Source organism: Schistocerca americana, chromosome 1 (assembly GCF_021461395.2).
Source record: "Schistocerca americana isolate TAMUIC-IGC-003095 chromosome 1, iqSchAmer2.1, whole genome shotgun sequence".
NCBI classification, from domain to species: domain Eukaryota; kingdom Metazoa; phylum Arthropoda; class Insecta; order Orthoptera; family Acrididae; genus Schistocerca; species Schistocerca americana.
Genome location: NC_060119.1, coordinates 1,161,633,126 through 1,161,656,401, shown reverse-complemented (window position 1 = coordinate 1,161,656,401; position 23,276 = coordinate 1,161,633,126). Strand labels below are relative to the sequence as shown.

At 37.9% G+C, this 23,276-nt stretch overlaps 2 protein-coding genes across 2 annotated transcripts in view; one reads left to right on the top strand and one right to left on the bottom strand.

The window, feature by feature from the left end:
* LOC124619555 (ribosomal RNA-processing protein 7 homolog A) overlaps positions 1 to 11,896 on the top strand; it is an 18,804-nt gene extending 6,908 nt beyond the window's left edge. The window contains exons 3-6 of the mRNA XM_047146036.1: positions 844 to 969; positions 1,089 to 1,212; positions 8,496 to 8,658; positions 11,593 to 11,896. Coding sequence (XP_047001992.1) covers positions 844 to 969; positions 1,089 to 1,212; positions 8,496 to 8,658; positions 11,593 to 11,809 — 630 coding nt within the window. The 3' untranslated portion in view covers positions 11,810 to 11,896. The remainder of the gene's footprint in view (positions 1 to 843; positions 970 to 1,088; positions 1,213 to 8,495; positions 8,659 to 11,592) is intronic.
* Positions 11,897 to 15,133: 3,237 nt separating this feature from the next.
* Positions 15,134 to 23,276, bottom strand: part of LOC124597760 (mucin-19-like) — a 503,731-nt gene continuing 495,588 nt past the window's right edge. The window contains exons 11-13 of the mRNA XM_047135958.1: positions 20,841 to 20,868; positions 18,300 to 18,318; positions 15,134 to 18,216 (exon numbers count right to left, since the gene is read on the bottom strand). Coding sequence (XP_046991914.1) covers positions 16,280 to 18,216; positions 18,300 to 18,318; positions 20,841 to 20,868 — 1,984 coding nt within the window. The 3' untranslated portion in view covers positions 15,134 to 16,279. The remainder of the gene's footprint in view (positions 18,217 to 18,299; positions 18,319 to 20,840; positions 20,869 to 23,276) is intronic.

Sequence of the window (23,276 nt, the reverse complement as noted above, 5' to 3'; positions counted from 1 at the left end):
ATTTTTCCCACGTGGAATGTTTCCTTCCATTATATATATATATATATACCTGTCCCTTCCCCCTTAGGTAAGTCTTTCCGCTCCCGGGATTAGAATGACTCCTTACCCTCTCCCTTAAAACCCACACCTTTCGTCTTTCCCTCTCCTTCCCTATTTCCTGACGAAGCAACCTTGGGTTGCGAAAGCTTGAAATTTGTGTGTGTGTTTGTGTGTTTTTTATTGTCTCCTATCAACATACCAACGCTTTCGTTTGGTAAGTAACAGCATCTTTATTTTTAGATATATTTTTCCCATGTGGAATGTTTCTCTCTATTATATTCATATCACTGATTGACAAAACATGTAGATAAACATATTTTGCATATTGAATCCAAACTGATTTTTAATTCAGGGAGTGGTTTCATGTTCATTAAGCATCGTGCAAAAGATCTGCACAGTATGGATATAATTTTCTTGCCATGGGCACAAATGACAAGTGTTGACAGATGCCTATATGTGCAAAATTTTTCTTGTTCACTTGTAGAGAAGAAGCATCTCCATTGTTGTTTTACCATTAGCAAATGATTGGTTTTCTTTTAAGTGGAGCATAGTTGGCTCCACGTATGTCTCCAGTGATTTTAGAATATTCCCTTTATTTTATCAAGTGAGGTTTCCAGACTTCAGGTTTTATCCTCAATGCCTTATGCAGGCACTTAAAAAAAAAAAAGAGACCATATATACTTCATATTTGAGTGATAAAGTCCATAAAACTATATATAAATGGTGATGTAATTTCCTCTTCTTCTGCTTTGCTTAAGCAATTTGAAATTGCTGTATCAAATAAGGCAGTTTCATTTTCCACAGGATAACTTCAAGAAAGTGTTGGGAATCTTTGGTCACGTTGTCACAGTATTTTTTCATAAGAGCCCGAATGCTGGCTTACCGCCTGGAGAGGCCTCTCAGTTTTTCCACAAACATGATGAGATTAAGGTGTGTATAAATTAACCTTTGATTAGTTTTCATTGTATAAAATTGACTAACTGTATAAAACATGTGAACAGTTGCATTAATAATGATGATGATCTAAAGTTCTTTTTCTTTCTTGTTAGGGTTTCAAGGTAGCTTATGTTGTTTTTGAGACAGCAGTTGGTCTTCAGGAAGCATTGTCTTGGGATGCCACAGAGCCACTTATATTATCAAGAAAGGATGCGCCTCTGACTTGTGGAATTAAGAGTAAGTTAATTCACATATTTATGCATGTATAGTCAGTTAGAAGTACAATTTTAACTAGGGTTTCTCATTTTTGCTGCATCTGCATATTTTTAGGGCTCTCCTTGTACCAGTACCACATTGACAAAAGCTATTATGTATCTGAATTGCACTGGAAACCTTGTGTTCCAGTGAGATAGTTTGATAGGTTGTCCTTTTGTTTGCATAAGTGAAGAAGCAGTTACACATCCTGGGTGCATTGAGGAGGTCTTGCACCTGGTTCTTCCACAGCAACATGACCTCTGTGGCAAGGAGTTTGGAACGGGAGTGGCATAGGGATAGACGAGGATTTTGTGTGGGTTGGATGGACGACTAAATACCACTTTAGGAGGCATGAGGAGGATTGTGGGTAGGATATTCCTAATTCCGAGACCTGATAATAGATAAAGTCCTGGCGAAGTCTGGGTCGATGAGGGGACACTCCTTTATACCTGATTCTTGGGGTTGATGGAAGGGTTAGGGATGTGTGAAGCTGTGGCACGGGAAATCTGTTTGCAGACTGGGTTTGAGGGGTCGTGCCTGTCTGTGAGGCCTTTGTGAGAACTTTGGCATACTGGGCAGTGTTATATGGAAGCAATTTGTTAGTGTGGAAGGGGTGAAAATTCCTAAAATTCAGGTACTCATGTTGATTAGTGGGCTTAATATGGACAAGAGGTATGGATGTTTCCATCAGAGAGGTGGAGGTCAACATCCAGGAAGGTGGCACATTTGGCTGAGGAGGACCAGGTAAAGCAGATGGGAGAGAAGGTGTTGAGATTGTGGAAGAATAAGGGTAGGATTTCTTGGCCCCTGCTAGAGGTCATGAAGATATCATCTATGAACCAGAACTAGACGTGATTCATGGCAATTCTGATCATTTGTAAAATCACTAAGTGTGTCAAAGTCATTTGTTGACCTATCTTCGGTGTCAGTAGAAGATAGTGAAAGGAAAGCCGAAGTTTTAAACCTCTCATTTAAGAAATCATTTGTGTCAGAAGATCGTACAAACATACTATTGTTTCACTCTTATGAAGACTCCCCCGTGGAGGACATATGAGTAGAAATAGGCTTCTGTTGTGGTGTAGAGAGGCAGTTGAAAGAGCTGAAAACCAATAAGTCACCAGGACCAGATTTAATTCCAGTCCAGTTTTACAGAGAATACTCTGTGGCATTGGCTCCTTACTTAGCCTGCATTTATCGCAAATCTCACCCAGCAAAAAGCCCTAAACAAATGGAAAAAATTGCAGGTGACTCCTTTATATAAGAAAGGTAAAAGAACTCATCCGCGTAATTACAGACCAATATCTTTGCTGCAGAATTTGTGAAGATATTCTGAGTTTGAATATAATACATTTCCTTCAGACAGAAAAGCTTCTGTCCACAAATCAGCACGGATGTAGAAAGCATCACTCATGCTTAACTCAAGTTTGCCCTTTTCTCAAATGGTATCCTAAAAACCAGATACCCTACAAATGAAGAATGGAGGGCAACAGGAAGATTCATAGATTTTGGAAGGCATTTGACATGGTGGTCCACAGCAGACTGTTGACAAAGGTACACTGTAGTTTCCCAGGTATGTGAGTGGGTCGAAGACGATTTGAGTAGAACCCAGTACGTGGTCCTCTTCACCAATTCTTTATTAGAGTCAGGTATCATCAGGAGTGCTGCAGAGAAGTATGATAGGACCACTGTTATTCTGTATATAAATAATTGACCTGACAGATAGGGTGAGCAGCAATTTATGGCTATTTGCTGATGGTGTTGCGGTTTATGGGAAGGTGTCATCATTTAGTGACAATAGGAATATACGTTCTCAGAAAAAGAAGACACATCATGAAGGAATTATCTGAATGATGCAGAAATCACTAGCTCTGATGTACATGTACAGACAAACAAATGATTACAATTTTAGAAAAATTAGATGATTTATTCAAGAGAAAGAGCTTCACAAATTGAGCAAGACAGTAGTGTATTGGTCTACTCTGGCCCTCATGCAAGCAGTTATTCATCTTAGCACTGAGTGATAGACTTGTTGGATGCCTACCTGAGGGATGTCATGCCAAATTCTGTCCAACTGGTGCATTGGATCGTCAAAACCCTGAGCTGGTCAGAGGGCCCTGTCCATAATAGTCCAAATGTTCTCAATTGGGGAGAGATCCGGTGACCTTGCTGATGAAGGTAGGGTTTAGCGAGCACGAAGGCAAGCAGTATAAACTCTCACTGTGAGCGGAAGGGCATTATCTTGTTGAAATGTAAGCCCAGGCTGGCTTGCCATGAAGAGCAACAAAATGGGACTTAAAATATAATTTATATAGTGCTGTGCTGTAAGGGTGCCACAGATGACAAAAAGGAATCCCGCTACCATCCATGTGGGGTGAGAGTTTCTAGTGCTTGGCATCATGCTTACCAAACCCCATCTTGACCAGCAAGGTCGCCAGATCTCTCCCCAATTGAGAATGTTAGGAGCATTATGCGCAGGGTCCTCTAATCAGCTTGGGATTTTGATGATTTAATGCACCAAGTGAGCAAAATTTGGCATGATACCCTTCAGCAGGACACCAACAACACTTATCAATCATTGTCAAACCAAATAACTGCTAGCATAAGGGCCAGAGGTAGACCAATGCATTATTGATTTGCTTAATTTTGTGAAGCCCTTTCTCATGAGTAAGCAGTTGCTGTAGGCAGTTGTTTGAATGCCGGCACAGTAGCTCAGCGTGTTCAGTCAGAGGGTTTAGCTCCCCTCTGTAATAAAAAACTGAGTGAACGGATCAACGAACAACCTGCATGGATGTCATCGGACGTCCGCCACGAACAAATTCAACGAACAATATAGAGCAAAATGAGATTTTTTGTAATGTGAGAACAAAAAAGCCGGCACGGTAGCTCAGCGTGCTCGGTCAGAGGGTTAGCCGCCCTCTGTAATAAAAAAACTGAGCTAATAAATCAACAACGAACTTAAAAGGGTGTCTTACGACGTCCGCCTTGATCAGATACAAAAAAAAGGGGGGGCAGTTGTGATGCATGTGGTGTTGAAAATGGAAAAATCGAGTATCATACACCGATTAAATTGTTAGTAATGTAATGTTTAATACCAACTGATATTCATTTGGGGACTGTAAATGTGCATGGTGGCTTTTCGCCTTTAGTTTTCACCATGAAGAAATGGGTGACCGATTTTAAATGTTGCCATGAAAGCATCCAAGATGATACACATTAACATACCGGAAATCATTGACAGAGTGCACAATATGATTTTGGAAGATTGGTCCATAAACACACATGAAATTGATAATGCTCTAGGGATATGAAAGGAACATGTTGGTTCCAGGAACATGTTGGTTCCATCTTGCACCAAGCTTGGGTGCCGCATGTGCTCACTGTGGATCACAAAACGCATTCACACAACACTGAGTCAATACTTGACAGTGGATAGAATGTGGATTCGCCACTACGCACCCAAATCCAAACAGCTCCCAAGAAGGCCAGGATGATGCCACCATCAGAGATCATGGCATCAGTGTTTTGGTGCACAAAAGGAAATTTGTTGATTGACTGTCTTGAAAAATGTAAAACATAACTGGAGAATACTACTCTCAGCTTCCAACAAAACTAGATGCAAGCATTCATGAAAACAGACCCGGCTTAAAGAAGAAAAAACAGATCATTGTCCATCAGGACAATGCACCTGCCTGCAAAAGTGTCTTGCCAATGAGGAAAATGAGGGATTTGCACTATGAAGTGCTGCAACATTCACCTTATTCCCCAGATTTGGGTCCCTTGGACTTCCATCTGTTTTCAAAACTGAAGAAATTCCTCACTGGTCAGCACTTTTTGTCCAGTCAAGAAGCCATTGTGACTGTAGATAGGTACTTTGCAACATGTCTGAGGGAACATTACAGAAGGGGATAATGGCATTGGAACACTACTGGATGAAATGTATTGAAATTAGAGATTATTTTGAAAAACAAAAGTTCTTTGAAAATATAAATTATCATAAGGCCAAGAAGTTTTCAGATTCCCCCCATGTAGTGTAGATGTTCTAAATTGCGTATACTTGTTACATAAGCAGATGTCAGTAGCTGTTAAGAGTGAAAGTTACATCCTATCATTTTTGTGGCTGTATCCTTCCAAGTGCTAAATTCAAACTTTCCTTTGTCGCTTGGTGAAGCCTTGAATCGCTTCTCACCAAGTTGTATACTGAATGCAATGCAAAAGCAGATATCACTGGGAAAACATCAGTTAAAATGAGTATATGCTCCATGAGGAAGTCAAAGTGTCATAGGAATGATAAACAGATTACGCGTACAGGGTATATAAAAATGACTTTACAATTTTGAAAATTCGTGCAACTTATTCATGTGACTTACAGACTTAGCCTTGGTGGAATCTTGAAGGAAAATTTTGACTCAATTGGTACGCTAATAGAGAATTGTGCCACCATAAACACTAGCAGCAGTTGCAACAAAGATTGTTGCATGAGCATGCTTGCTGTGTGTTTCGGTTTCAAGAGTCGAAGCCTGCAACAGCTGTGGAATGTAATTTCATACAGAGTATGGTAAAGATCCTCCCAGTTGGCCTACTATTTATGAATGGAATAAATGTTGTATTGAAACTGGATGTTCAATAAGACATAAAAAAATCCTCAGGTCATCCCCCACCTATGACTGGTTGCCATTGCATCTCAAACCATCAAAGTTCACAATGGTGCAAAAACTAGAAGATGCTGATAGGATTGCTTGTAAGGATTTTTGTGTGTGTATGGGGTGAACATGAAGATTTCATTGAAAAGATTGTCTTTAGTGATGATTCGACTTTTCAGTTAAGAGGTTAAAGCCAATAAACACAACTGGAAGATTTGAAAATCTGTGAAAAATCCTTGGAGCATGAACATGGTAGGCCAATATCGAATGTGTGTTTTTTCTTCATTGTACAAGAGCAAAGTTTATGGACCTATTTTTTGTCAAGAGAAAACTACCAACAGACTAGTGTACTGTCAAACGGGGTGATTTCAGACTGTTTTGTCATTATTTTGATTGTAACTTTTGTATATATTGTTAGATTAAATTGATTGTTATGGGAACTGTAGGGTATATGTGTAACGAATAAAATATCCCAGAACCAGAAAGTGTATTTATCTGAGGCAGTTAAATAAAGTGTCTGAAGTCACCTCATGGATTGGGGTGATTTCGGACACGTGTTATTTAAATCTCTGTCTGAAGTTAAAGTATATAGAGGGCGAATTCGGACATTTACTGCCTTTTTAAAAAATTCTACATGCTTTTTATTTGATTTTGGTGACATTTTACACATTGATCATGTTACTAGGTGGGAGATTTTCCAGCTTTGCCTTGATATTGGAGGAAAACATCTTAATAGTCTCTTTGTTCACTTCTGCATGAGCTCGTTTAATATTTTCTCGCTTAAGCGAACGGAAAGATCTTCTGAGTGTCATTTGAGGAATAAATGCACCCATTCTTCTCCTGGCAAATTATTACGAAATTTCTTCTCTTTGTAGCCAGATTTATCAAGGTAGCCTTTAACTGAATATCTAATATCCAATTTAGGGAAGGGAAATCCCCAATGTGTAGCCCTCAAGATACCTTGCTTCAACATTTCTTCTTCTTCTTTATTTAGCACTGGCTGTCCTCCCATTTTTTTCGGATGTGCTTCCTGCACTTTATTTTGTAGGGTTGATTTAGGTATGCCATACAAATCACATGCTTTTCTGTACGATAATTTACCACTCTGAATATCACGAACAGCTTTATCTAAAAATTCTGGGTCATAATTACACCATACTGTAGCACCTCTCCTGCTATTGTATGTTCTCGGCATTGTCCAAAATCACTCCACACAGTACACAGTTTTACAAAAACCATCGTTATTTTATAACCTTGCATGAGAAACTTGACAAACTTGTACAGAAATTGTCTCAATGCTGTTAGCTACTGAGCGCATCGACAATTACGGTTACAATACCTTCCCGCTCGGCACAACAATAGAAAGTTTCCACTTTACGATAATGCATGGATTTTTAACACTGAGACTGTTCGTCAGTTATTCACTTAGGGAAACAATTGACACAAAATAAAAGTTGTGGATAGCAATAAATGCAATCTTGCACTTAAAATAAATGGTGCACGGATGTTAAAATAAGTAACTCTTTGTTCCTATGCAGTGGAAAAGAGAAAATAAGCCGTACTGTCCGAATTCACCCCGGTGTCCGAAATATCCCATTTCACGGTACTTAGATTGCTGGATAACTTTTTAATCCTCCAACTTGATGGTGAGGACAAAGGACACAGTGTACAGTTTATGCAAGATGATGCAGCACCACACTACCTCCGATGTCCAGGATTTCCTAAATGTCTGTTTACAGTCAAGTGTATGAGCCGAGGTGAACCAGTTGCATGGCCCCCATATTCACCAGGCCTGACACCTCTTGACTTTTTTCTTTTGGGCATTCATCAAGGATACTATATCAGTCCCACGATTACTGGCTTCTCTACCAGAACTTGAAGCTAAAATCTATCTTGCAGTCTAACAAGTCGCACCCAACATGCTGCAGCGTATTTGTCAAGAAATTGACTTCAGGTGGTACATGTGCTGAATAACCAATGGAAGTCACATTGAACCTGTTTAAGTGCAAGGTAAAAGGACTTGATGTATTATTCTATAAAATGACACCAAAACTGTACCTGTAAATTAAATGAATAGATCAGTATTAGTTTTCAAAGTTGTAAAGTCCTCTTTGGTAAACTCAATATAATCAAGATTTCGAAACCACATCATTTTTGTGCAAACTGAGGGCAAAAAGCACAAAGTATTTGGATGGATTTAAATTTACTAAGCAGTTAATTGGTACGATGTTGTCAGGTTTTATTATTATTATTAATTTTTTTCCCCCATGAAGAGCTTTATGGAGAATTGTTTATGTATTTGGTGGAGACAAAACGAGCCTTAGATCGAATGGGTGCTAGTCCTGCCAGAATATGCCCTAGACTATTTGACAATTATCAGCAGTGCAGAATTTCTCTCAAAAGTAGTTTTGTGTGTGTGTGTTTGTGTGTGTGTGTGTGTGTGTGTGTGTGTGTGTATGTTTGTGTGTGTGTGCGCACGCATGTGTGCGTGTGTGTGTGTGTGTGTGTGTGTGTGTGTGTGTGTGTGTGTGTGTGAGAGAAATTATTTATTTGTTACTCTTTTGTTTAACTGTTAAGAAAATCTGATATTTGGGATTTTTTAAATGCAGAAGTTGTTTGTTTCAGAATGGTGTTCAGAGTACAACATGAGAATTCCTGATGTCGATGCAATGCAGAAGGAAATAGATGATTTTATGGAAAAATTTGACCACAAGGTGGCTGAAAATGCTAGGTTGGAAAAGCAAGCAATGGAGGAAGATGATGAAGGATGGATTACTGTTACAAGGAAGTAAGATAGTTGTTATTATTTTCTTCTGTATGCATAGTTAGGTTTTTCTGTAGCAGCAAATGTAATGGCTTCAATTCATTTATGTTCAGTTTTTTCTTTCTGTGTTAGTTGTAGTAATAGACATGTTTGGGCATTTTCAATCTTTAGAGAATCAGATTGTATGTAATGCTCAGGCATACAAAGTGGTAATTCATACTCATTCCTCCATTTGTTAACTTTTTTCACAACCAATTGTCCACGTTGCTGTACCCACTTCTAAAAGCAGCTCATTCCTTTGCCTGGTAGAAATGTCATGTTTGCTTCCTGTATGGTTGGTAACAGTTTTAGTGGATGTTTTATACATTACAACGAGGAGACTCATAGATCCATGTTTAACCTGGTGCCTTTCTTCTTAAATCAAATAATTAATTTGCTCCAATTTTCTTCTTCCACACGCATTCTGTAAACACTTTTGTTTTTATGTGTTTGCCCCCACACCTGTAACAATTTTATACAGTTCGTCTAACACTACTTCCAGAATCACTTATTTTCATTGTTAATTGTCTGCTTTCCAAATACACCTCCTGAGCTATACAAACATTTACAGAAATTGTAGAATGCTTGTACTATTTCCTCTCTGAGCCCTGCCGTTTGCATTGATGAAATATGTCTACCCAATATAAGTTTCTGTATTGTCCTTATACTCATATTTTTTTAAATAGTTTATCTTATAAAATGTTTATTCTCTTTTCGTATCCTCAGGAAGGTATTTCTGAATTTGTTTAATTAGTCTATCATGTTTCGATTATCATTTGTGCTAAATTCTTGCCTTCTGTTTAATAGCTCCCTTGTTCCATTTGAGACTATTTTCTTGTATTCTCTTCATACTTACAATACCTTTTACTGTTATTAGTATCTTTCATCTGTGTTTCTATAATTCTCTTTTCTAAGCTGTTCAGCTGTCTACTTAATTTAATCGGCCTTTTTCTTAAATAAATTCTCACAATTTGCATTTTTTTACTTTCTATCTTATGACAATTTCTTCCTGGCTTTGTTTCTGGTTTCAATCAGTAGCTTACGGGTCTGTGATCATTTGTAATTCAGAAGTAGTTTAAGATTTTCACATCTTTCATTTTTAATTCCATTTGGAATTTTCCTAGCTTATTTTCTATTAGTTTTCTTTCAAAAGAACATGTAAAACACAAAACATGTTCTTGTTAAATACTGCTTGTATGTGGGCTCTTATTACTGGTATTACACTGAGGAGTTAAAGAAACTGGTACACCTACCTAATATCGTGTAGGACCCCCACAAGCACGGAGAAGTGTCACAACACGACGTGGCATGGACTTGATTAATGTCTGAAGTAGTGCTAGAGGAAACTGACACCATGAATCCTGCATGGCTGTCCATAAATCTGTAAGAATACGAGGAGGTGGGATATCTCTTCTGAACAGCATGTCGCAAGGCATCCCAGATATACTCAATAATGTTCTTGTCTGGGGAGTTTGGTGGCCAGCAGAAGTGTTTAAACTCAGAAGAGTGTTTCTGGAGCCAGTCTGCACCAATTTTGGACATGTGGGGTGTCGCATTTTCCTGCTGGAATTGTCCAAGTTTGTCGGTATGCACAATGGATGTAGGTAATCAGACAAGCTTACATATGTGTCACGCATCAGAGTCGTATCTAGATGTATCAGTGGTCCCATATCACTCCAATGTACATGCCCCACGCTATTACAGAGCCTCCACCAGCTCAAACAGTCCCCTGCTGACACACAGGGTCCATGGATTCATGAGGTTTTCACCATACCCATACACATCCATCTGCTCAATACAATTTGAAATGAGACTTGTCTGACCAGGCAACATGTTTCCAGTCATAATCATTCAAATGTTGGTGTTGATGGGTCCAAGCGAGGCGTAAAGCTTTGTGTTGTGCAGTCATCAAGGGTACATGAGTGGGCCTTTGGCTTTGAAAGCCCATATCAATGGTGTTTCGTTGAATGGTTCGCACACTGACACTTTTTGATGGTACAGCATTGAAATCTGCAGCAATTTGCAGAGTGGTTGCACTTCTGTCACGTTAAACGATTCTCTTCAGTCATTGTTGGTTCCATTCTTGTAAGATCTTTTTCCGGCTGTAGCGATGTCGGATATTTGATGTTTTACCAGATTCCTGGTATTTACAGTACACTAGTGAAATGATCATAAGGGAAAAATCCCACTTCATCCCTACCTCAAAGATTCTGTGTTCCATCGCTCGTGTGCAATAACACCATGTTCAAACTCACTTAAAACTTGATAACCGGCCATTGTAGCGGCAGTAACCAATCTAACAACTGCGCCAGACACCTGTTGTCTTATATAGGCTTTTCCAACCACAACGCCATATTCTGCCTGTTTACATCTCTGTCCTACACCAGTTTCTTTGGCACATCAGTGTATTTCCGAAAGTCTCCACCAAGGAATCATTCTTTAGGTTTTTTCCTACTTTTGCTTTAAAATCCATTATGATCACCTTGTAATGGGATTTGCTGTCATTTATCAACTTCTGTAACTGTATGTAATCACAGCCAGAGTCAAACCTTAATGCCCAGAGACAGAGACCACATGTATGTGAGTTGTGGTTGTGTGTGCATTTTTTTTTTTTTTTTTTTTCTACTTCTGAAGAAAAGCTTTGTCCAGAAACTGAAATATTTGTAGCATTCTTTTCCATTGTACCTGTCTGTGAGTTAGCACCTCCACTGTGTGGTGAGTAGGAATCTATCCTTTCCATATTGTTTGTAGAGGTTTTGTACCTTGTCATCACAATGTGGCATGTTGTGAATAGAATGAAGTGATTACCATGGCTATCTATTGTCTTAAAAACTAGCCTTGTTTTCTGAGTCATCATTTGTGTATTCTTGACATGTATGTTTTGTGCATAATTTATGAATATTACCAATTTTTTTGCAGGGGAAAGAAACCAGGATTTGCAAGAAAAGAAAGTATAGAAAAGAAAATTATGAGCAAAGAAAAGCAAAAACGTTCGAAAAAGGAACTCTTAAATTTTTATACTTTCCAGATCCGAGAGTCAAAGATGAAGCACTTAGCAAAATTGAGACAAAAATTTGAAGAAGATAAGAAGCGAATTAATGTGTTAAAACAGTCGAGAAGATTTAAACCTTTCTGATGTCCAAAAATTATTTTGTGAAAATTGTGAATTTAGAATATAATTTTTGAGAGTTACAGAGATATTTTTGTAGATTGCAGTGGCGGATTATCTGCACCTTGTGCACTCACTGTACCTCTCGCTTTAAAGAACAGTTTTCAATTTGCATTCCCCAAGAAAGTGAAATGCTAATTACAGGAAGTTGTTTAATATTAGAGCTGTTATGATGTATGTTCTCTGTTATGGCTGTGAAGACTCTATTATATGTATTGTTATTTGAAACTGTAGTTACTTTGAAGTAATTAGACAGACTGATATGATGATTTCCATCAACATCAACCTTAACATCCTGTAAAAATGATGATGCATTCATATTCCAGTCCCAAGCTGAATACAGAAAAAGTTTATACCTACACGTATGCCTTAATTTTTTATTCCGTTTTCATGTTTAGATGGTATATTTAGAGGTGTCCAGGCAAGTTCAGTATTCCATGTTAACAGACAGTATTTTAACTGATTACTCGAATATCATTGACAGTTTTTTTCGAAGAAGCGACTTTTTGTACCCCCATTGCACAATGGGTTGGCTACTTTATAGGCTTTTTAGACTGGTGTTCAAAAAAGTCATGAAACCAGTACTGAATTGTAGGAAGTGCTCCAAGAGCCATTTGTTGTGAATTCTCAAAACTGTTTCTCCATTTGTGACAGCTTAATACTGTGTCCAGATCTCATACAAACTATAAACCCTTGTTTACAAACATTGTAGATAGGAGGTACCCATATTAAAGTGATAGCATTGGTAAGTTTGGTGATTAATGAACACAATTTTTTTAATAGTTTTAAGTTTTATTTTGTAAGAAATTGACGAAATTGTCCTCCTCCTGTCAGATGCTGGCTACGCTTGTGTAGGTGTGTAAGTTGCCAAGTCACAGCAAATAATTCTGATAAGTCTCAGAACATTTTCCTGTGTATTATAAGTCTGCAATCACTGATTATCTGTTGTAGAATATTCTTCTCTTTATATATACAGTATTGTGGTTGTATTTGCTTGGCCATTGTGATACTAAATGTAAAATATCAAAATACTTACACAGTAATTGATTCCAGAAATTACAATACTTGTATTAGCTTCATTAGTTAGTGTGATCTTTCACAGATGAAGCTGGAGGTGGCTGCTCAGAGAGTCATGACCTGCAAGTTATTGATGAAAGACTGCTTTGGCTAGTGTGGGACTAACAAAGAATTGTTTTTTATGTATAGCTTACTGCTTTTGTCTTCCCATAAAACAGCTTCTGTGTTGTCACTGCTTTATAATATCTTGTGCCTGTAAGAGATATCGCTAGAAAACATTTGACCATTGCTCCATAAAATCTGAGCAAAACGAAAAAAAATACCAAAGTTGGATGCAAATAGACGAATTGTGGTGCAGTAGATATATTTTTTGAAGGATTTCTTTTTAGTGAATCAGTTCTTCCCAGATATTTTTAAGGCAATATTCACACAATTCAGTTATATAAAATAATAATTTTGTAAATTAATTTGTATTGCAAGCTGAATTTATGGTATCACTGGTACCTAGTTTATCATGTGTTCACTCAGCTGATCAGTGATGTGTTGCTATGATGAAGTGTTTGCAATTTTAGTGTCTCCATTTTCTAATGCTGCACATAAAGAGATAATATTCTAATCAAAATTCCTCTCAAATGATGCCTAGTTCTGAACACATGCACGTAAATAGTTGGTCTGATTTTTATCATTATAGGACTCTATAACTACCTATGGGTGTTTATATTTCATTAGTCAGTACTTCATGGTGGTATTAATTTTGCAACTTTTTTACCTTTTTAATGCAGATATTGCAACAGTATATTGCTAAGTTTGACTTTCATTTTTGTGTATTCATGTCTATAATTATTAAATTTAGACAGTGTGAAAATACTTTTATTTATGTTGTTGTTGTTGTTGTTGTTGTCTTCAGTCCTGAGACTGATTTGATGCAGCTCTCCATGCTACTCTTTTATTTATATTTCGTGACAAATGAAAAAGTTGGAACAATGATAAGAAGAGCCATTTTGAAATAAAAAATTTCAAAATCATGGAATTGTACTCACTTTAGTGCCAGAAGCGGTCCAGTCTACAACAGCTAATCACATGACTCATATGAATGTGAAGTCAAAAAATTGTGCAATGTAGGATGGATTTGAATAATGAGAAATTCTGATTGCACTTTTGCCATCCCTAATTTCAGTCATGATTCAATGATTTGTATAACTTCTTTCCTCCATCAATTCATTTTTCTTTTTTTTTTTCCATTTGGAAATCATACAAAAAATTTCAGACAGACAACCCCCTCACTTGAAAATATTGCTGAGTGAGATGTAAATACACTAGCTTTCTAACTTACATTTTTTTTCTATCTTTAGTATAATCTCTCTCTCTCTCTCTCTCTCTCTCTCTCTCTCTCTCTCTCTCTCTCTCTTTTTGCATGCATGTATGCTTTTGTGCATGTGCTGTTTGTCACTCACTGTTCAGTAGTATATTATTGTTTGCCTGTCCTCATATTTGTATCTAGTTACTAGCATGGAGAGACTCAACATTCAGCCCTGCTCTTGTTTCAGCTGGCAAGTAAAAATTTCCATGCCCTTCCTAGTTTTGCTAGTTCTCATTTAATAAAATGATTGAATGGATCCAGATAATCAAGATAGCCTCAAACCATATAATAGACGGTCTTAGCTGTAGAGGCTGAACATGGAAACTCGATAACTGTAGTCATTACACACACACACACACACACACACACACACATTACAGCATCAGAAGAATGTAGCTGCAGAGTCTGTATGCTGAAGAATATAAGTTCACACTATGAGTTACAATATTTAGCATGTTGTTTATGTACCTATATATTTGTCAACACTTTCTTACCATTTTGTTAATGTGTGTAGTAGCTTTCTTGGTATTCATTTATATTTCATTCTGCATTACGGGTTTAAAAATGTTTTACTTGTAGCTCATAACCACAGGAGCTTACTTCATTGTACAACTAATAACATTAGCAGGGTATTGCTCACATGTACAAGTATCTATAGTTCTAGAAACATATAGCAGCTGAAGGTATGTTACACAAAAGCCACTTCTCAAGTGATGTGAACTCATTTTATGCTATTTATAAGGATATTGCTGTCAAAATTTTGACATACATTAGTACCTCTAAGGCCCCATTAGAAAGAGGCATTATGCTGAGGGGCACATGTTTTTCAGTTTATTGAGTTTATAAGCACAGTAGAATTCACTGCAGAGGGAGCTTAGAAATCGAGGGCATCAAATTAATAACTATTTTGTTATATTTCTTTTGTTTGTATTTAAGCCATGACCCATTCAAAATTAAATTCTTCTAGTCAGTTCTCTTTACATCATCATTACAGTATCATTTATATATTAAAATTTTTGTATAATATATTACTCTGTTCTCTGAGCACAGATGAAGCAGTAAATTCATCTTAATTTAGAAGTTACATACTCTTTGCTGAATTCACAAATTACTTCTCTTGCATAGTACAAAAAGTGATAATAGGCACTGTTTGTTCTGTACTGAAGTTTTTTTAGTATACAATACAAATTAATTAATGTGATAGAAGTTTTTGATGTTCATCAATGCTGTATGACTAATGTATGCTTGAAGATGAGTTGATTTTATATTTGTAATTATTGCACGGTGTTTAAACTACACATTTCTACAACAGTGCCATATTAACTTGTTTCACATTTCTGGAAATCACTGCGTTCTTGAGACTTTTACTACGAAAATACATTGTTTCTGTTGTAACATAAAAGTTATATTTTGTATTTGTTGTGCACTTTCAAAGTGTTTGCAGTTTTTTTTCCATGCGCAGTCAATATTACAATATTGTTAAAAATTGACATAGTCCAGTTTAAATATAAAAAATTGTTTCAAGTAAATTTTGCTGCTTCTCTGTACATTAAAAATAGGAAATACAATATTCTCATTGTACAAAATAATTTAAAAGAAAACTGTGCATGGTAATGTGCAGAATTGATTTTAAATTCTGGACTAGACTAAGTTTTACTTATACACAAATGTAATTATTACCATAATGGTGAACTCGTTTTACAAGTTCAGCACAGTCCAGCAAGTTTTTTCTTCTGTAAATTTGACTGCATAAATGACTTTACACTCTTAAGAGAGATGTTCATATCACATAATTAAATCACCAGCACACAGTGTTTGCAATATAATGTAGGTCAGTGCTAAGTATCATACATTTCCAGACCGGGTTTGATTATCCATTACTTTATACAGCAGCAATGTTACAAGGCATGGTTCATCTGAGCAACAGCTTTTAGTTCATAAATGTGGTGGTCCCATACCTGATTTCATTTTCACAGGACGATTAACTACTAACCAGAATTCTCATGTGCATTCACCATAGTTTTGTAGTCAGTAAAACTCAGTATAACACTGGAAAATGCTTACAGGGCAGTTTCCAGAGTCGGCGAGGGGCTCTTTGATTCAAGAGTTCCTAAAATGTACCTGCCTGGTGAGCCATTATAATAATTTGTTTTTGTTTTGTCATTGGATTGTCTCTTTGGGGTGCAGACATTTAACAGGCTTTGTTGCTGCATAATAAGTTGTGGTGATTTGAACTCGGTATTTAACATGCGATTATGGTTATCTGTTTTTATCTGATTATTAGTGTAAGTCCTTACATTATTTATCTGGTTTGAATTTACATTTTCCTTAATATTTTGTTTTGAAAACATTTCTGGTGATCTCACTGGAGGAACTTTTGAGTTGCAAAATAAAAGCCTGTTACTTGCTGTGGAATTTTTTGCATTAGTGTTCAATACACTCTGTCCTGGAAGATTTGATTTTTGTTGTATACTAGTTTGGTACCTCGAAGTTCCAGTCTTATTGGCTTCCACATTTGATGGTTGAGTAAGTCTGTCTGTGCCAAAAGAGTCACTCAAAGGCCTCCGCACTGAGGGATTCATCAAAGTAGTCCCATGACTGCTTGTTGCAGTGCTTGCTAACTTTGACTGCTGTTGCCTTGAGGGACTATTTTGTGGTGAATTTGACGTGTCCTCGTCCTCTGCACAATCTTCTGGTATTGTAGAGGAGAGGACGTCTGTTCTTGGTGAAGAGAACTTCCATGTTGCTAATGTCCTAGGGGAAGATAACAACTTGGGTCCACCATTACGCTTCTCCACAGGACTTCTGGATGAGTAGCAGCCATTAGTGTTGATTGTTGCAGAAACCATCTTCTGACGAGACAACCTCAGCTGTTCCACAGCAGATAGTTTGGTCCCAGGGTAGCCTGTTATGCTAGAAATATTTGATTTGCTGCTTTGCTGCAGTAAGAGTCTCTTAAAATCATTTCTAGATGTTTGCTGGATAGAAGCCAACCTGTCACAGGCCCAACTCTGTCGAGACCCAGGAAGTTGCACAGGTGACCTCGAGTTCAGCGATTGATGCAGAACTTCTTCTTCACTCGCATTTGGTGACCAGCTGTGACGATTTCTACCATTTTCATTTCTGTTGTTGAATGTCCCTGTTTCAGGTGTGTACCTATTTGCAGCTCTTCCCTGAAGTCCACAGAGAGAGGATTCTGAACTTCCAGGTGAGAGACTAGTTGCAGAGGAGCAAGATGGGGAAGCACTCCTGCTATAACTGTCTGAATCTGTTTTTATATTTAAACGCTTTTTTGACTTGTGAATTGCAGCAAAGATCTCTTCTGATGTCATGGATGTTCGAGGTGGTGATATAAGACGTGGAGACCCAACTCTCACATGGTTTACTTGCAAATGTGTGTTGCTGTATGCCTTGAATGTGTTTCCATTGTCATTTTGCAAACTTTGCTTTGGAATTGGTGAGAAATTTGTACTCATGTCCATGGACATTGTTCCACTCTTAGTTGGCGTAGAAGAGAAGAATGCTTGCCTTGTGTTTTCTGTTTGTTGCCGTTGTTGATTAGACAGAGCAAGGTGAGAATTTTGTGGCATTGTTTCAGGCACTTTAGGAACAGAAGCTGGCATGCCACATGCAGAATGTGTATTTGTTGTTGCCACTGGCACTCTGTGTATATTTGAGTAAAGTTGCGTTGCACACACATTGTACTGATACGGCATCATGTTTTTGTGTTCATTACTTCTTTGACTGTCTACGTAATTCCTGCAGCTACTGGTAGCTATAGTGTTGAAACGTCTGCTGCCTGGATCTTGCTGCATTGGATTGATTTGTTTTCCTGAACTCTCCATGTCCAATTTATCTTGTGATCTTCTGGCAGGTAGTGTCCAGTAAGGAGGAGCTGAATATGGAACATGCTGTGTGTGATCAGTGGTATTAGACCACACTGCATGTGGAGAATAGCCGTACCTTGGTGGTTCCTTACCATAAGTTGGATTTCGTCCTAGTAACAGAAACAACAAAATTAACATTTTAAAAAGCTCTGTTGATGATAAAATCCCCCTGCCACTTATAGATAATGTGTACTTTCTTTAGTTTTGTTAGGCTGCAGAGTAAATAAAAGTCACAAAAATGGAACCACTTGTAATATTTGAACAAATTACAGTCTTCATTTCTTGTTTTATTCCAGTATGTAGAATGTGAGGTAGAATTTTTAGCTTATTATACAAATATTGTTGTGGTTAAGCTATATTGACTTCTAGTAGTAAGATTATTATGCACACAGGGTAATTTGGAATATCTTATGACATCTTCCACTTTGAGGAATCACTGACTCCATATTTTCTGAGAATTCAAATTCTAGGAACTTCATCAGACAATAGGCAAAAGGTCCTTATCTCCAGAACATCAATATAGCAGTGTTCCAGATCTTTCATTGCATAAGGGAGTTTTAGCAGTGATTTTGTTATGTTATGGACAATAAAATATTTGGCTGTCTCAGGTTTCATTATACTTGCTTTCAGGGAACTGTTGTGTTGTTTTACACATTATTGGTTATCTGAAATGTACAATTGTAGAGTTATTATGAGGCAGTAGTACTACTGAAAAAAATAATTTAGCAGGCAACATTTAATTATGGGAAATGTCTGCAGACTAGAGGCACATATAGACTGGTCACTTTCATGCTTTCCAGCTATTGCAGCAATTCGGCAAGAAAATATGGAAGAAAAGCAGTGGCAGTTGCCTGTCACAGTAAACAATGTGATGATGGCTCAGGCCAGTGGTCAGACTTCAGAAAGCTGCCATTTTTTACATCACCTGTACACTGTTTTTACAAATAATTTTATTGCTCACATTAAATTTGATAAAACTGTGAAATTGTGTCCCTAGATGCAGTTAATAACTGTCTAAACTCTGTAAAACAGATCAGTTCATTGATAGGGGAACAACAGAGGCCATTTCCTTTGTTACTAATGAGACAGATCTGTCCCTTCCTCTTTTGTTCTTATCGACATACTCCGACATTTGACATTGTGAAGTGTGTGGCAGAGGGTACTTCCCATTGCAGCATGGGAAGAATGAATGCCAAAGTGCTTTTGTGCACACTGTAAGTAATATTAGCTTCTTTTTGTGGTCTCTACAAGAGCAATGTGTTGTGTATTCCTTGACTACTCATTTAATGCAAGTTCTTGAAACTTTGTAATTAGGCTTTTGCAGAATAGTTAGCATCCATCTTCAAGCCACCGCCTATACAGGGTTTTTAGTATCTCTGAACGCTTTCGCAAGGGTCAAACAAACTTGTGACTGTAAGTACGTGATGCTCTTCATTCAGTATCCCTGTAGTTGTTTCTGGTGTGGGCCTCACACACTTCAGCAACATTCTAGGATGGGCATATGAGTGTTGTATGAGCAAACTTAGTTGTAAACTAATTGAATTTTTCCAAAACCCTGCTAATAAACTGCAGTCTTCATCACCTTCAACTGTGGCAGAGCATATGTGATTATACCATTTCATTTCTCTTCCATACAAATTGTTATATCCACATACTTGTATGAGTTTTCTGATCCCAATTATGACTCATTGATATTGATTATAGCTTTTTTGTGGAAATGCAGAATTTTACATATCTGAACATTTAAGGCAAGTTTCCAATCCCTGCCCCAGTTTGAGATTTTATCAAGATCTGACTGAATATTTGTGCAGTCCTTTCAAACAGTACTTCATTATACATAACTGCAGCAATGAATAGTCTGCAGTTACTATTAATACTCTCTGACAGGTCATTAATATATAACATGAACAGCAAGTGTCCCAAAACATTTACTGTATACTTCAATAAGTGCATTTGATAGTGTGACCTGCCTAATGTAGCTGGTATTCAGTAAGAGTTGGTAGTGAATTATTAAAAAGAAGGTTCTGTTCTGTTTCATTCAAGTCATTATATTAACTTACTTAATGGATGTATACATCCAAATTCACTGGGTAAAATGTGCCCAAAAGGAAACAGTGTTTCCTAATCAGTATCGCTGCTTTACGAACAGCCCTGTTTATAGTTTACCTGTTTTGACCACTAATTTCATAGAGGAAGCATATGCTTTTTGTATGTCAGAATGTGAAGTACCTGTGATATCACAGTTAATAAAAATTTTTAGTCATTGGTCCTTCTCTCTCTCTCTAAAGTCAAGGTGGTTCAAATGTCACAAATTGTAAATACTGACAATGTTACGAAAAGGATAGATTGCTACTCACCATATAGTGGAGATGTTAAGTTGCAGGCTGGCACAACAAGATTGCCAAACACGTAAGCTTTCGGCCAAAAGGCTTTCTGAATTAACAACGCACACATGCGCATCCCCCCCCCCCCCCCCCCCCCACTAACATACAGAGAGAGAGAGAGAAAGAAACTAACTGTCTCTGGCCACTGGGCCATGGGGGTAAGGAGGAGGCTGGGGCGGGGCAGGGAGGGGGTGGGTGAGGGTGAAGTGCTGCTTGTGGGAGCATACAGGGACTTGATGGGAAGAGGGTAGGGCAGCTAGTTCCAGAAAGGAGGTTGGTCAGAGTAGTGGGGGGGGGGGGGGGGGGAGCAGAGAGTGGAAAAGGAGAGAAGTACGGAGCCTCATACTTACCCATTTTCCCACTCCAGCACCACATGCCCTTGAAAAGAAAAAAGAAAAAAAAAATTCACCAACACATTCACTGTCTTTTTACTTACCCCCTTTTACACTCCCTGCCCCCACCCCCTGTGTGTACCCCCTATCCTCTCCCCACAATGTCCCTCTATGCTCCCCACAAGCAGACTTTGCCATCCCCCACCCCCACCTTGCTATCCCTTTCCCTCCCCACCCTAACTGCTTCCTTAGCCCCACCACCCAGATTGCTTCTCTCATTATGCACAGTTGTTGCTTGCAGTCTGACCTCTGTGGTCAGAGACTGTGTGTGTGTGTGTGTGTGTGTGTGTGTGTGTGTGTGTGTGTGTGTGTTTTAGTTCAAAAGAAGGCCTTTTGGCTAAAGCTACCTGTTTAGTAGTCTTTTTGTTGTGCCTGTCTGCAAGTCAGCATCTCCACTGTATGGTGAGTAGCAATCTATCCTTTTAATAATATTGTCATTATTCTTGATTTTCCATTGTTTGAAATGATAAATATTGTTGAACAAACCTTAAACTGCAATTTTACAGTGGAATATTTGTACCTGGATATATTTTTGATAAAAAATATTTTTTCTGAAGTTCTTAAAAGTGGTTAGCAGTGAAGTTTCTTGTTCATGGGAACATTTTCTGTTTGTCAACATAGACTTTTCATTTCTGCTGTTTAACTAACAAATGTTTAGTGCCCTGTTTTAAATCATGGATAATACCAGCTCATTGCACTCGACCAGTAATAAATATTTCGTGAAATAGTTATTCTAATCAGAATGAGATTTTCACTCTGCAGCGGAGTGTGCGCTGATATGAAACTTCCTGGCAGATTAAAACTGTGTGCCCGACCGAGGCTCGAACTCGGGACCTTTGCCTTTCGTGGGCTTCGTGCTTTGGTAGCTCAGATGGTAGAGCATTTGCCCGCGAAAGGCCAAGGTCCCGAGTTCTAGTCTCGGTCGGGCACACAGTTTTAACCAGCCAGGAAGTTTCATATCAGCACACATTCCGCTGCAGAGTGAAAATCTCATTCTGGAAACATCCCCCAGGCTGTGGCTAAGCCATGTCTCCGCAGTATCCTTTCTTTCAGGAGTGCTAGTTCTGCAAGGTTCGCAGGAGAGCTTCTGTAAAGTTTGGAAGGTAGGAGAAGAGATACTGGCAGAAGTAAAGCTGTGAGGACCGGGCGTGAGTCGTGCTTCGGTAGCTCAGATGGTAGAGAACTAGCCCAAAAGCAAAGGTCACGAGTTCGAGTCTCGGTCGGGCACACAGTTTTAATCTGCCAGGAAGTTCTAGTTATTCTGATGCTTAGTTCTTGTAACACAGCTATGTATGCTAACTGTGGGTGTACAGTATTTCTAGTCACAGATTGTTTTCACTCAGGCTTAAAAAATATAATATTATTTGTCTCATCATTAATGTTTGTGATTAGTTGTAGTGTCATATTGCATGCTCTTTAAATTTCATTTTAATTCAGTAACATCACCTGCTTAACGTAATACAAATGGAACACATTACTTGTCTGCCTTGAGAAAGTCAAGTAATGGAAAAGCATTGTTTGTCTGACAGGACACAGTGAATAAATAAAATATTGTGAAAATTAAGAAAGTATTTCTTTTTATAACCATTATGCTCTACGAAGCATGGAGGATTTGAGTTAAGTAAAATAATCATTATAACACTTACCTTTGAATTTTCATATTTCAATGTAAAACTCTACAACTTCAGATATTTATGGCTGTTCTTAAGGTGTGATTATTAGTTGCCACTGTTCTTTGCAGCAGTGATGCCTTACCTTTTCTGATGTACTGCTTCTTAACGGTTTTGCAGAGTCTGTCCTTTAATATTTTGTAACTATATGAGAACACTGATTGTTTATAAAAACTACCAAAGTGCTGGAACACAGTGTAAAGGGAATCAGTTTACTATTGTGCACTGTAGTTAGTTTTGCATAGTGTGAAGTGTGGTGTGATTCCAAAGCCCACAGGTGCAACCAACCAAAAGCCAGATAATAAGATACCCAAATGTAGATCATAGCCGAAAATTAGTGTAGCAATGTAGTGAATACATTAGATGACCAACATTAACAATAACTGCAACTTATATATGTTCATGGCTTGACTTTTATCAAATTTATGAGCTGTGAGGCTGTATGTTGACTACTGTTTTTCATTAAAATGGTAACAAATGCAGGCAATGAAAACTTACTGTGTGCTTACGAATACTGAAAATCTATTCCTGAAACAAAAGACAAGTGAATAGGGAAGAACAATTGAAATAAAGGCATAAGAAAGAGTTGTGTGCTTTGTCTTCGTGTTATTCTCCTTATTCTGTCTTTTATCCCTCATTGTAAGGACTGACATACAGATACTACAGTGGTTGACTGATTTGAATTTTTTGGCTACATTAATTGGCCCAAGTCCTACATCTCTCT